The sequence below is a fragment of the Rhinopithecus bieti genome, unplaced genomic scaffold (assembly GCF_001698545.2).
Source record: "Rhinopithecus bieti isolate Rb0 unplaced genomic scaffold, ASM169854v2 scaffold_26871, whole genome shotgun sequence".
NCBI lineage: Eukaryota > Metazoa > Chordata > Mammalia > Primates > Cercopithecidae > Rhinopithecus > Rhinopithecus bieti.
This window is the reverse complement of record NW_016812402.1, coordinates 61,537-77,826: the sequence shown is the minus strand read 5'-3', so window position 1 is coordinate 77,826 and position 16,290 is coordinate 61,537. Positions and strand designations below refer to the sequence as shown.

Genomic DNA, 16,290 nt, shown 5'->3' with positions numbered 1-16,290 from the left:
AATTAGCATTTGGTTGTGTTGATTTTCCGTTCCCTTTTTTAAGTTTCATTGACTTCTCCTCTAATTTTTTATCTTGTCTTCTGCTTACCTTGGATTTAATTTGCTCTTTTGTTTTAGTTTCCTAAGGTGGACACTTAAATGATTAATTTCAGATGTTTTTTGCTAATATATTCATTCAGTGCTGTACATTTCCCCCTAAACACTGCTTTTGCTATATCTCACAAATTTTGATAGGTTGTATTTTCATTTGTTTTACAAAGCTATACATAGGCTTACCACATGATCCCTCACTTACACTCATATGTATTTACACAAATGAGTTAACAATTTATGTTCACCCAAAAACCTGCACACAAGTGGTTACAGCAGCCTTATTAATAATTACCAAAAATGTCCTTCCATAGGTGAAGGGATAAACTGTGGTACATTCCATATCATGGAAATTATTCAGTGATAAGAAGAAATGAGATACCAAATCACAAAAAGACATGGAGAAACCTTAAATACATACTACTAATTGAAGGAAGCTAGTCTTAAAAGTCTATTAAGAATAACAGTAATGGAGATTTAGAGCCAAGATGGCCAACTAGATGCAGCCAGGAGGAACATCTGCCACGGAGAGACTGGACATCAGGAAGATTGGCACACTCCAAGCACATCTTCAGAGAGAAGGCTTTGAAATTGAACAGATGGAGGACACAGAAGCTGGGCTGAAGGGAGCTGGGAAGCCTGGGTGGGGCTACCAAGTAATGCGACTCATTCACGACCCCCAGCAACTCCTGTGGAAAGGGTGAGTTGAACAGGCAAGGAGTAGCCGCTCTTATCACGGACCTCCGGAATCCTGGCAACAGGAGATTCTATGACCCCCATGAACACTTGAGCTGGCAGGGTGAACTGCTAACACATGTAGGAGGGGTAGGACTCCACCCTGTGTGGTGCCCAGATGGTTTGGTATGAGAACATCTGTAGTGGAGCATGGCCAGGGATTCCCATCCCTCAAGGCACACCATGCTCCTCTAGGAGACTTTAACCTTGAGATAACTGTCAGACCTGGACAGAGTAGAGTATTCTTGCCTGTGAGATGGTGCCAGACCAATCTGAGTGTCCCCCTGACAGCTGACCTCTCTCAAGGCCCCAGCTTGGCCACACTCACTTGCAGTGCACCCTCAGTGCCCAACCAGGGTACTTCCTGGGGCGTAGCTCCTTCACCAGCAGACCACTCCTGACCATCATAGGTTCCAGCAGAGTGGCCCCTGCCAACACATACTAGCCTACCTGCAACTTCCCCCCACCACAACCTCCCCTCCGCAGCTTTACCAGCATGCATTTGTCCACAGCCACATTCCCACTGCTTTGCCAAGGTTTGCGAGTGAGTGGACCTCACTTCTCCCCACCAGTGTGTGTGCGTAACCCACCATGCTACTGCTGCATGAGTACATGCTGCTGCCCCCACTGGCATGTGGGCACCCAGTCATTCCACCATTGCTGCTGCAAACATGCACACAGACACTAGCAACTTGCCCCCCCACCACCCCCATGCTGCCACCAGTGCTGGTGCAAATGCATGTGCACAGAGTCCAGCATTCCTACCCCCCACCAGCACCCCACACCTACTGCACCACCACTGCTGCCAGCTCAAGAGCATGGAACAATGCCACAAGCCCACTCCCACTAGTACCTTGCTTCAGTAGATGTGTGTGCATCCCACCACATGGCTCTGAGTGGCTGCTGGCACTTGCAAGCAAGCATGGATCCAACTGCCACCACCCCAGTGAAGTGTTTTGTCTGACACCACTTATCAGAATGTTATTGCCAGTGGACCAAGAAAACTTCAGCCCTTTTGGCACAGCAGGTTCCTAACCTAGAGGGGCCAGAGAACAAAGCCAGGGGCTTGGTACCAGAACCCCCCAGAGTTAGAGCATGCAGCCCAGGAGTGCTGAGCTGAGCCTTGGCCCGCTAAAATTTTCCAGAAACAGAGCCATTCAACTGAACCCACTTTATGCCACAATCAAACCCAGAAATGCATCAAAGAAGATAAAAGCAAAAAAAAAAAAAAAAAAAATCCCATTCAAAGGATAGCAGCTCCAGAAACTGAAGGAACGTCAACCCACTCAGATGAGAAAGAACCAGCACAAGAACTCTGGCAACTCAAAAAGGCAGTGTCTTCTCACCTCCAAATGACCACACTAGTTCCCCAGCAATGAATCTTAACCAGGCTGAAATGACAGAAGTAGAATTCAGAATGTGGACAGGAACAAAGATCATTGAGATTCAGGAGAAAGTAGAAGCCCAATATAAGGAATCTGAAGAATACAATAAAATAATACAGGAGATGAAAGATGAAATGACTGTTTTAAGAAAGAACCAAACTGATGTGACAGAGCTGAAAAACTCACTTCACAAATTTTACCCCATCTTTACAGAAAAATGTTTTTAAAGTTAGCTGGGTATAGTGGTGCATGCTTATAGTCCCAGGTACTTGGGAGGCTTTAGTGGGAGGATCGCTTAAGCCCAGGAGTTCAAAACTGCAGTGAGCTATCATTGTGCCACCACACTGCAGCCTGAACAACAGAGTTAGACGCTGTCTCAAAAAAAAAAAAAAAAAAATCAGAGTACAGTTGCAAACATTAACAGCAGGATTGACCAAGCTAAAGAAAGAATTTCAGAGCTCAAAGACTGATTCTCCTAAATAGCTCAGTCAAACAAAAATAAAAAATAAGAATGAACAAAGGCTACAAGAAATATGGGATTATGTAAAGAGACCAAATCTACAACTCATTGACATCTCGGAAAGAGAGGGAGAAAAAGCAAGCAATTTGGAAAACAGATTTGAGGATATCATCCATGAAAATTTCCCCAGCCTCACTAGAGAAGCCAACGTTCAAATTCAGGAAATTCAGAGAACCCCTGCAATATACAAGATGACCATCCCCAAGACACACAGTCCTCAGATTCTCCAAAGTCAAAATGAATGAAAAAATGTTAAAGGCAGCTCCAGAGAAAGAGCAGATCACCTCCAGTGGGAACCCTATCAGGCTAACAGCAGACCTTTGGCCAGAAACCCTACGAGACAGAAGAGATTGGGAGCCTATATTCAGCGTTCTTAACAAAAAGATATTCCAACCAAAAATTTCATATACAACCAAACAAAGCTTCATAATTGAAGGAGAAATAAGATACTTTTCTGATAAGTAAATGCTAAGGGAATTCGTTACCACCAAACCTGCCTTACGAGAGATCCTTAAGGGAGTGCTAAATATGGAAAGGAAAAACTGTTACCGGCCACCACAAAAACACACTTAAGCACATAAACCATTGACACTGTAAAGCAACCACAAAATCAAGTCTGCATAATAACCAACTTAACAACATGATGACAGGAATGTAAAAAGGCTAAATGCCTACTTAAAAGGCACACAGTGGCAAGTTGGATAAGAAGAAAGACCAAACTATATGCTGTCTTCAAGAGACCCATCTCACATACAGTAACATCCATAGGCTCAAAGTAAAGCAACAGAGAAAGCTCTAGCAAGAACAATAGAAAAGAAAAAAGAGCAGCAATTGTTATTGCAATTTCAGACAAAGCAGACTTTTAAACCAACAATAATCAAGACAAGAGCATTACATAATGGTATAGAGTTCAGTTCAACAAGAAGACTTAACTATCCCAAATACATATGTACCTAATACAGGAGCACCTAGATTTATAAAGGAACTTCTTAGAGATCTACAAAGAGACTTAGATAACCACACAATAATAGTGGGAGACTTCAACACCCCACTGACAATATTAGATGATTGAGGAAGAAACTAACAAAGACACATGGGACCTGAACTTGTCATTTGACCAAATGGACCTAACAGGTATCTATAGAACTCTTCACCCCAAAACAACAGAATACACATTCTTCTGAAGTTTACAGAACACATACTTAAAGATTGACCACACAACCATAAAACAATTCTCAGCAAACTTTAAAAAAATGAATTCATACCAACCACCATTGCACAATAAAAATAGAAATCCATACTGAGAAAACCACTCAAAAGCATACAATTATAAGGAAATTAAAACAGTGTGCTCCTGAATGACTTTTGGGTAAGCAGTGAAATTAAAGCAGAAATCAAGAAATGTATTGAAACTAATGAGAACAAAGATACAACATACCAAAATCTCGGACCCAGCTAAAGCATTGTGAAAGGAAATTTTATAGATCTAAACGCCTACATCAAAATGTTAGAAAGATCTCAAATAAACGTAATATCACACCTAGAAAATCTATAGAAACAAGCACAAACTGACCCCAAAACTAACACAAGACAAATAACCAAAATCAGAGTTGAACTGAAGGAGTTCCATCCCAAGATGGAACCAGGAAGAAATGGAGACTCTGAACAGACCAATAATGAGCTCTGAAATTGATTCAGTAAGAAACAGCTTACCAACCCCCCCCCCCAAAAAAAGCCCAGAACCAGGTGGGTTCACAGCTGAATTCTACCAGATGTACAAAGAGATGGCACCATTTCTACTGAAACTATTCCAAAAAATTGAAGAGGAGGGACTCTTCCCCTAACTCGTTCTGTGAGGCCAGCATCATCTTGATATCTTTTGTGTGTGGCAGACACACACACGCACACGCACACGCACACACACACACACATGAAGAAAACTTCAAGCCAATATCCTTGATAAACATTGATGCAAAAATTCTCAGCAAAATACTAGCAAACTGAATCTAAAAGCACATCAACAAGCGAATCCACCATGATCAAGTAAGCATTATCCCTAGTATACAAGGTTGGTTCTTCCTACACATATCAATAAATGTGATTCATCACATAACAGAACTAAACACAAAAACCACATGATTATCTCAATAGATGCAGAAAAGGCTTTTGATAAAATTCAGCTTCCCTGCATGTTAAAAACCCTCAACAACTAGGCATTGAAGGAACATACCTCAAAATAATAGGAATCATCTGTGACAAACCCACAGCCAACATCATACTGAATGAGCAAAAGCTACAAGTCTTCCTCTTGAGAACCAGCCCAAGACAAGGATGCACACTCTCACCATTCCTATTCAACATAGTACTGGAAGTCCTAGCCAGAGCAGTTAGGCAAGAGAAGGAAATAGAAAGGCATCAAAATAGGAAGGGAGGAAGTCAAATGTTTGCAGATGATATTATTCTATACCTAGAATACCCCATGCCCTCTGCCCAAAAGCTCCTAGACCTGAAGAACAATTTCAGCAAAGTTTCTGAATACAAAATCAGTATACAAAAATCAGTAGCATTTCTGTACACCAACATCTAAGCTGAGAGCAAATCAAGAACGCAGTTCCACTCACAATAGCCACAAAAAGAATAAAATACCTATGAGTATTGCTAACCAGTGAGGTAAAAGTGCATTAACAGTGAGAATTACAAAACACTGCTCAGAGAAATTAGAGATGAACAAACAAATGGAAAAACATTCCATGCTCAAGGATAGGAAGAATAAGTATCATTAAAGTGGCCATACTGCCCAAAGCAATTTACAGTTTCAGTGTTATTCCAATCAAACTACAATGGCATTCTTCATAGAGTCAGGAAAGAAAACTGTTTTAAAATTCATATGAAACCAAAAAAGAGTTTGATTAGCCAAGGCAATCCTAAAACAAGAGAATAAAACTGGAGGCATCACATTACCTGGCTTCAAACTATACTACAAGCCACAGCAACCAAAACAACATGGTACTGGTTCAGAAACAGACATAGACCAATGAAACAGAATAGAGCCTAGAACTAATGACACACACCTACAACCATCTGATCTTTGACAGAGTTCACAAAAGCAATAGGGAAAAGATTCCCTGTTCAATAAATAGTGCTGGGATAACTCGCTAGCTATATGTAAAAGATTGAAAGTGGACCCATTTCTTTCATCATATACAAAAATCAACTCAAGACAAAGTAAAGACTTTAATGTAAAAACTGAAGGTATAAAAAGCCTGGAAGATAACCTAGGAAATATTCTGGACATAGGCCCTAGCAAAGATTTCATGATAAAGATGCCAAAAGTAATTGCGACAAAAGCAATAATTGATTAATGTGATCTAATTAAACTGAAGAGCTTCTGCACAGCAAAAGAAACTATCAACACAGTAAGTAGACAACCTGCAGAATAGGAGAAAATCTTTGCAAACTGTGCATCCAACAGAGGTCTAATATCCAGAATCCATAGAGAACTGAAATAAATTAATAAGCAAAAGCAAACAACTTCATTAAAAAGTAGGCAAAGGACATGAGCAGACACCTCAAAAGAAGACATACATGAGTCCAGCCAGCGTATGAAGAAATGCTCAGCATTACTGATCATTAGAGAATTGCAAACCAAAACCACAATGACATAACATCTCACACCAGTCAGAATGGCTGTTACAGATGTTGAGATTATGAACAATGAGACTATCTAAAATATCTTTGATACCAAATAAATTTTTAGAAGTAGAGAAATTAATAGATTAAACAGCAGATTGGAGACTGCTGAAAAAAGAATTAGTAAACTGGAAGGTAGACGTGAAGAAGAAATTTCTCAGAGTAGAACTCAGAGGGGAAAAGAGATAAACTATAAAAATAATAAAGATATATAGAAGATGGAATAAGAAAGACTAAACTTCATTGTATTTTGAGTCTAAAAATTATGGCACAGAAAGAATGGGGGTATATTTAATACCTGGGAGTTTTCCATAACTGATCTAAGATATGAATCCACAAATAACAGGGGAAACACAGTATATACTAAGCAAGATAAAAGAAATGCAGACACAGTCGTGAAATTGGAACATTGTAATAAAGATACCTTATAAGTAATCAAAGGGAAAAGACAAATCATTCATAAAGGAAAATTAACTGGCTCCACAGCAATCTGGGAGCCAAAAACCTGAAGTAATATTTTCAAAATACTAAAAGAAAAGAATATAAACATTGATTGATGTAGCCGGAGAAACTGACTTCCAAGAATGAGGATGACTTTAAGATATTTATAATGAACAAAAACTGCCTTTACCAACAACAGACATATACTTAAACTTTAAAAGATATATTTTAGAAGTAGTATCTGAGATATAAGAAAGAATGATGAAAAAGAAATTCATAAATACAGTTGACCCTTAAACATCATGGGTTTGAACTGCATGAGTTCACTCATACACAGATTTTATTCCGCCTCTACCATGTCTGAGACAGCAAGACCAACTCCTCCTCTTCAGCCTCCTCCTTAGCCTACTCAGTGTGAAAATAATGAGGATAAAGACCTTTATGATGGTCTGCTTCCACTTAATAGTAAATGTATTTTCTCTTGTGATTTTCTTAATAACATTGTATTTTCTCTATTTTATCATAAGAATTCAGTGTGTAATACCTAATACATATAAAATATGTGTTAATAGACTATATTATTGATGAGGTTCTGATCAACAGTAGCTATTGATAGTTAAGTTTTGGGGGAGTCAAAAGTTATACATGGATTTTTCTACTGCATTGGGGGTCAGCATTCCTAACTCTCATGTTGCTCAAGGGTCTACTGTATTTAAAATGCCTGCATAAAATTGATGTCTAATGTGTGTGATTAAGAAGAAAAAGCCAAAAGATGGGGAGAATAACAGCACGTAAGTAGGGGAAGCTTATTGGAATTAAAAGTATTCTAAGATGCTCTAAAGAAAGAGTAGGATATTAACTTAGGCTTGTTAACTATGAATAATAAGAAGTTGAAAGTAACCTCTAAAACAGTGCAAATGGAACAAATAACTTTCTTAACTGGAGAGTAGGGGAATGGGAAAAAGAAGCATTAAAAAGTGAGTTAAACAGAAAACGAAAAGTAAGATTGCACAAACAAGTCCAAATACAGGAATAAGTAATTGAACAACAAATATAAATGCACTAAACTCACTGGTTAGAAGAGACTATCACTTTGAATTTTTAAAAATTATATTCCATGCTAAGCACACGAGATACCTAAAAAGGTTGAAAGTAAGGGTATATAGAATATATACCAGGCACATTCTAACCCAAAGGAAGTTGAAATCATTGTTACTAACTTCAGAAGATACGGCCTTTAGGAAAGTAAATACTACAGATGATCAGATGAGAGAGAAATCCCTGGAGTTAGCAAGGTTATACAGAAGAGGTTGATTTTTTATTTGCACCTTGGAAGGATTCAACCTAAGTATGCAAACAGTTGAACAGCTAGTCAGTGAGTATGTATTGTCTTGGCATTGGAGATACACTATTAAACAAAAATGCATGTCATATAAAGCTCTAAGTAGCTTATATTCTAATTTCTATTGGGGGCAGGTTATAGATAGAAAATAAATGTGAAAACAAATGTGAAGAAATATAATTTCAGATACTGACAAGTGCTTCGAGAAGATAGGGCAATGTAATGAGTGATTAGTGGTTGCTTTTAGCTAGGAAGCTCAGGGAGGGCCTCTGTAAAGCAACAACTGAGGTCTTAATGATGAAAATAATTCAAACCATGAGAAAATCTGTGAGAGCAGCACACTAACAGAAGTGGCAGCTAATAAAAAGGCCCTGAGAAGGGAACATACTTGGCAAATTCAGAAATAAGGCTTGTGAGACTAAAGCTTGGCGATTAGGGAGAAAGGAGAAGACTGGGTTGGTAAGAAATGAGACTGCATATGGCCATGTGAGTTTAGTTATATTGTAATGGAAAGTCATTGAGTATTTTAGGCAGGGATCGTTTATAATTAAGAAAGATCTCTCTAGATGCTTAGCAGAAAATGGTCTGTAGTGTGTCAAGAGAAAGGAGTTAGGAAGGCATTGTAGTAGTTGAAGCAAAAGTTGGTATTTGGATTAGCAATTTTGGCCATGAAAATAGAAATGTTCAGACTCATATATTAGGGAGTAGAGCTAGTAAAACTTCCAGTACATTGGATGTGGCACTCAAAGGCAAGAAAGACAGGAAACTGAGTGGATACTGTTGCCATTTAATTAGATGGATAAGGCATTTGCAAAGGAGAGATCAAAGTGTTTAAAGAAGAAAAGTAGTCCACCTTGTCAAATGTTGCTGGGACATTTTGTCTCAGAGAATTGACCATTGTCTTTCATAAACTATAGATAATTGATGACTTTTTAGTAAGAGTCTAATAAGACTTTGATAAACCTATTTGGAATGAGTTGACAGACAATGAGAAGAGATAGTACAGATGATTCTTGAGAACTTTCACTATGAAGGGAAGCAGAGAAATGAGGTGGTAGCTAGAAGATGGCCCAAACGAGATGTTTTAAATAAAGGCAATACATCAGTCAGGGTCCTGGTAGTAAACAGACAACACGCTCAGATTGGTAAATTGGATTATTTACAAAGTTGTTGACAGAGTAAGTGAGACCATAAGGAGAGCACAGTGCCCAGGGGAGAATCTAGAGATGAACTGTGGGTGAGAGGGCTGCTTTACAGGAGATGGGACTTTCACTCTAGGGACACAGCCGACCCATGACAACCATCCCATGGTGACCCTGCAGGTGGGGACCTGAGGGAACAAGTACCCCAACTTCACACTCTCTTCTTTTCTGCTAGTGCTTTCTATTAACTGAACCCAGTCAGAAGGCAAAGGAGTCTAGTTGATATAGTCGTTCAGAATTGGCTTCTGAGGGCATAGAGCAAAGTGGAGAAGAACGGCAAATCAGTGCCAGTGATGTTAGTCTGTGTTGTTATACTGCTAGGAATGTTTTAGTAGAGAGGGAGAAATGGATGATACAGGGGAGAGAAAAAACTTTAATAACCATGTCCTTGACGAGGTATGAGAGGGGATGGGATGTAGGACTCTAATGAAGGGGTTGGCCTTGGTCAAGTGCAGTTGCAGGCGAATTGGCAGAATTTACATTGGGACAGTGAATCTGTTATCTGGGTGCATCTGTTTTTTCACTGAAGTGTGTAGCAAGGTTATAGCTGGGAACTGTGCTGGGAAGGAGGTGTTACAGATTTGAGGAATAAGAAGGTTTGAAATACAATTGTCTTGAAGTGTAGAGAAGTAAGTGAACTATAGAAATGTTGTGGGACTGTCAGTGGTATTGAGTGTCCTTTTGAGATTTGTGGTCATAAAGTATATCCAGTCAGCACATTTGTTTGATTTTTCTCCTGCAGCTTTTGTTGCTCAGGGGCAAACACTGAGTGGTTGAGCAGGGGTACTTTCTGGGTGTGCAGGGTTACTGTAAGCAGAGGAAGAGAAAGGAATGCTATATTAAATATATACGTATATGTGTATATGACGTAAGAGCTAGGCTGAATGAGTGCTGATAGACATGTCTTAGAAGTAATGGTTGTGGTTTTAAATAAAAGCATAATATATGCTTATTGGCATTTGCTTCTTTCATATAACGTGACACAAATTTTACTGATTATTTGAAGTTTCATGTTAATGAAGCTTCTATTCTGTTATAAAGTATTATCTAGATGTATTTTATTTTCATTTATTCTTAGGATGTTTGATAGTAAATAAAATTTTTAGTATTTGGATTATTAAACTAGAATGGTAATATTATATTAGTAAACGTGTTACTCTTAGATTCATGTTCATTAGTCTATCCTGTCAGGTCAAGGAAAGTGAAATTAGTTATATAAAAATTCTGTTGGTCATCAGCCACCACCATATATGTTTGTGCATGTTACACTAGATGCATGGTACACTACACATACCTGGGATATTTTCATTGTAATCTTACGTCATTGATGTTCTCAGAGTTCTTTTTTTTTTTTTTTTTTTTTTTTTTTTTTTGAGACAGAGTCTCACTCTGTCGCCCAGGCTGGAGTGCAAGTGGCCGGATCTCAGCTCACTGCAAGCTCCGCCTCCTGGGTTCCCGCCATTCTCCTGCCTCAGGCTCCCGAGTAGCTGGGACTACAGGCGCCGCCACCTCGCCTGGCTAGTTTTTTGTATTTTTTTAGTAGAGACGGGGTTTCACCATGTTCGCCAGGATGGTCTCGATCTCCTGACCTCGTGATCTGCCCGCCTCGGCCTCCCAAAGTGCTGGGATTACAGGCTTGAGCCACCGCGCCCGGCCCAGAGTTCTTAAATGTAAAATCAGTACTACTGTTAAGTGTCAGTCCTGAGTCATCAAGTCTGATTTTAACTACTGAAGCAGGTCTGTAAATGTATTTAACATATAAACGTCACCTAAATAGGTAATCCTAATTACCTTACTGTTTTCTTTTGCCTACAGCCTCAAGACATTCAGAAGACAGTACTAAAGGGAATCATTAACAGCCTGTTACGAGAATGGAAAGGGTAAACTAATATTTTCAATATTTAGCTAATCAGTATAGAAGTCTAACTTACACATTGTATGTCTTTAACATATGTGTATCTATTTTACTCTCAGAAAAGATTTTAGTTGAGTTATAATAACGTAGATGAAAAAATAATTATAAGCCATTTACAACAAAGCTGTATAACTTAAGATTTGTGACCTCTCAGTAGGATCTATAGATGGGCATAAAAAGATCTGTGAATACTTTTAAATTGTATGTAAAGTTTTTTCTGTTCAGATATATATGCTTTACAAAAACGGAATGGGTACTTACATTGGTAACCTAACTGAAATAATGAGCATTAAATTTAGCCTTGGGCTTCCTGGTAGCCAGAGCGAAATTTTTCTTATTTCTAATATGGGGACACCTAAGGCCAGCTACTAAAATATTTTTTTCTGTCAGAACTAAATATTAGATTCTTATATAAGGAATCATGGGCAATTTAGTTGATGATATTTTGAACCATGAATATGCATAATATAAAAATGTACTTTTAAAAATACATATTTAAATTTATATTAAAAGTATATTATTTAAATAGATTCTGTTAAAGCCAAAGGAATGCCAAGTCTAGTTTAAAAGTAATACCTAAGTAGAATTCTTAAATGTAATGTTACATATACCATATATATTTTAATAATTTTTTAATTGTTCTGATTTTGAAAGAAATTCATACTTATTATAGAAAATATAGAGATGGCAGAGAAGCATAAGAAGAAAGTATCGGCTGGGTGTGGGGCTCACGCCTGTAATCCCAGCACTTTGGGAGGCCGAGGCGGGCGGATCACAAGGTCAGGAGATCGAGACCATCCTGGCTAACACGGTGAAACCCCGTCTCTACTAAAAATACAAAAAAATTAGCCGGGCGCGGTGGCGGGCACCTCTAGTCCCAGCTACTCAGGAGGCTGAGGCAGGAGAATGGCCTGAACCCAGGAGGCGGAGCTTGCAGTAAGCCGAGATCGCGCCGTGCACTCCAGCCTGGGCGACAGTCTCAAAAAAAAAAAAACAGGGTATCAGTCTGGCCAATATGGTGAAACCCCATTTCTACTAAAAATACAAAAATTAGCCAGACGTGGTTGCACAGTCCTATAATCCCAGCTTACTCAGAAGGCTGAGGCCGGAGAATCGTTTGAATCCTGGAGGCAGAGGTTGTATGTAGTAAGCCAGGATCATGCCACTGCACTCCAGCTTGTTGAGCTGTTGAGAATTTCTGTCTACTGCCTTCACTTTTTATATAGCACGTTCCTATTATTGTTTTTTTTGTATATATCAAAGATGGTGACTGGATTTGCTCAGACACTACTGTTTTAATGTATGTCTTTTTATTTTTTATTTGTAAATTCATAAATTTCAGAATCGATAGTGGGACACTGTCTCAAAAAAAAAGAAGTAAAAAAGTTAACATTTTACAGTGTTTTTTAGTCATCTTTTAGAAATAATTAAAAAGTTGTACTGTGTAGTTTCATGTGACTTTTAACTTAATGGTCTTTTTCTTAGTTTATTACTCTAGTAATTTGTTTGCATTTTACTTCTTAAACCACACTTTTAATGTCTGACTAATAACTTAGGAATGTACTGTAATTTATCTAACCATTCTCCGAGAATGGTTGTTTATGTGAATAATTCCACAGTGAACATTTTGTACAAAAATATTCTTTTTTTATATAAAAATTTTTTTGGAAATATAATTACTGCATCAGAGTATAAACATTTTAAGACCCTTAATACATTTTTTCAGATTTCTTTACAAAGCAGTTATGATAATGACACTTCTAACAGCAGAGGGCCTGAGACTTCAGTGGTATCTCCTTATAACAAAACTTGGCCTAATTTAATAAATGAAAAGTGGATCTCATTTTTATGTACTTTTCCTTAATACTAATAAGCTTAACATTTTATTATTTGCTTGCTATTTTTATTTATCCTTTTGTAAGTTTTCCACATACTTTCGTCTTTTTTTATTGCAGATTTGCCTGTTTTTCTGTTAGAAACTCTTGCTTATTATAAGAAAATTGACCTTTTTGTATTATATTTTCCTATATCTCACGTTTCAGAATATCAATTACTAGCCTCACAAAGAAGAAACCCCTGTTACATCTCAGTTAAGTGTCTGAGGACTGAAGGGTTAAGGCCAAACTGGGAGTTAGCTGCTTCCTGAATATTATAGTAGAACTATCGTTTAAAAAAATTCTAAGAAATCAGACCTACTCATACAATTTATTGTGCATGCCTGATAATTTATGCATGCATAAATGACCTTGCCAAGATTATGAAGCTCTAGGTAGGACAGGAAAGGACTTGGAGGAATAGATGATAATCTTGAGCAGGCAAGAAAGAAACACTCGTCAGCATGGAGAATAACAAAAACTTTAATATCTGGGTTTTGTTTTTCAATCCAGGACCCAGTTAGGAATCATGAATTGCATCTGGTTNCAGGGTATCAGTCTGGCCAATATGGTGAAACCCCATTTCTACTAAAATACAAAATTAGCCAGACGTGGTTGCACAGTCCTATAATCCCAGCTTACTCAGAAGGCTGAGGCCGGAGAATCGTTTGAATCCTGGAGGCAGAGGTTGTATGTAGTAAGCCAGGATCATGCCACTGCACTCCAGCTTGTTGAGCTGTTGAGAATTTCTGTCTACTGCCTTCACTTTTATATAGCACGTTCCTATTATTGTTTTTTTTGTATATATCAAAGATGGTGACTGGATTTGCTCAGACACTACTGTTTTAATGTATGTCTTTTATTTTTTATTTGTAAATTCATAAATTTCAGAATCGATAGTGGGACACTGTCTCAAAAAAAAAGAAGTAAAAAAGTTAACATTTTACAGTGTTTTTTAGTCATCTTTTAGAAATAATTAAAAGTTGTACTGTGTAGTTTCATGTGACTTTTAACTTAATGGTCTTTTCTTAGTTTATTACTCTAGTAATTTGTTTGCATTTTACTTCTTAAACCACACTTTTAATGTCTGACTAATAACTTAGGAATGTACTGTAATTTATCTAACCATTCTCCGAGAATGGTTGTTTATGTGAATAATTCCACAGTGAACATTTTGTACAAAATATTCTTTTTTTATATAAAATTTTTTTGGAAATATAATTACTGCATCAGAGTATAAACATTTTAAGACCCTTAATACATTTTTTCAGATTTCTTTACAAAGCAGTTATGATAATGACACTTCTAACAGCAGAGGGCCTGAGACTTCAGTGGTATCTCCTTATAACAAAACTTGGCCTAATTTAATAAATGAAAAGTGGATCTCATTTTATGTACTTTTCCTTAATACTAATAAGCTTAACATTTTATTATTTGCTTGCTATTTTATTTATCCTTTTGTAAGTTTTCCACATACTTTCGTCTTTTTTTATTGCAGATTTGCCTGTTTTCTGTTAGAAACTCTTGCTTATTATAAGAAAATTGACCTTTTGTATTATATTTTCCTATATCTCACGTTTCAGAATATCAATTACTAGCCTCACAAAGAAGAAACCCCTGTTACATCTCAGTTAAGTGTCTGAGGACTGAAGGGTTAAGGCCAAACTGGGAGTTAGCTGCTTCCTGAATATTATAGTAGAACTATCGTTTAAAAAAATTCTAAGAAATCAGACCTACTCATACAATTTATTGTGCATGCCTGATAATTTATGCATGCATAAATGACCTTGCCAAGATTATGAAGCTCTAGGTAGGACAGGAAAGGACTTGGAGGAATAGATGATAATCTTGAGCAGGCAAGAAAGAAACACTCGTCAGCATGGAGAATAACAAAAACTTTAATATCTGGGTTTTGTTTTTCAATCCAGGACCCAGTTAGGAATCATGAATTGCATCTGGTTGTCATAGAGGTGAACCATTTTCAATTCAAGAAGTTACTTCCAGATATCTGTGAGAATGTACCAAATAAATCTTGAGCCGGCAAGAAACGCTCATTAGCCTTGAGAATAACAAAAGCTCTTGGTCAAATCTGATACTATGAGAATTCATATTAAGATGGAAAAAATTACTTACTTTTCATGATTCTTTCCGTTAGAAGCATACTGAATGCGTTTAAAGTATGATTTGATTTATGTACATTTCTACATCACTTTAGGAATGAACCTAGAAACACAAGCTTATTTTCTTTCTTTAATACATAAATGTTCTTAAGATTATCCTTTATTAAAACAAAGCATAAGTATTCTAAATTCTAAAATTGATTTTTTTATTACACTCCTAACTACTTCCAGAATTAATCATATTTACCTCACAAAATGTTACAGCCTAGTTAGCTCAGTCTTTCGTTATCTTCAGAACCAGCCTAGAAGAGGCACAGAAGCACCTGTATTTTCAGCATATTATGGACTATCTCAATAATAATGCATATTAATTTTATCCTAGTTTTTGACTTTTCTCAACTCAATCTTCATGGAAACATTTACTGGTCTTTTTCATTAGATGCTATGAAATTAAACTTTCATCCATAATAAATTATTCTTGTTTCTTTTTCAGTCCACGAACAAAAGATGATCTTAGAGCATATTTTATACTTTTACAGGTAAGAGAGCTAGAACTTAGTTGAAGTTGTCTAAGTCAGATCTCAATCTCTACATGTGTATGTGAAATGATATTATATATTAAATATCATTTTGGGCAACATTATTGATTCTTTTAGAATTATAGTTACCTGTAACCAGAAGATTTTTTAAAAGTAAGATTAGTAAGATTAAAAGATTAGTGGGATTTTAAAAGTAAGAAAATAAGATTAAAGCCATAACAAATAAATAATCCGAAGCTAAATTACATGTGAGATTAAAATTTTGATATAGTTCCTGCCAGAGTGTTCAGGAACAAACAGAATGGAAAGCACTTCTTTCTCCTCCATTCAGACCTCTTTCTTGTAACTAGTTTTAACAGGCTTCAGGATTTTCTTTTATTTTCCCATCTAGTAGGTTTTCACTTTGCTATGTGTTTTCAGTAATTTCAATTAGAATT

General features: G+C 37.1%; 1 protein-coding gene across 1 annotated transcript in view; it reads left to right on the top strand.

Moving 5' to 3' along the window:
* Positions 1-16,290, top strand: part of HECTD2 (HECT domain E3 ubiquitin protein ligase 2) — a 95,467-nt gene that overhangs the window by 44,147 nt on the left and 35,030 nt on the right. The window contains 2 exon segments of the mRNA XM_017896331.1: positions 11,221-11,285; positions 15,808-15,853. Of these exon segments, the coding sequence (XP_017751820.1) occupies positions 11,221-11,285; positions 15,808-15,853 (111 nt within the window).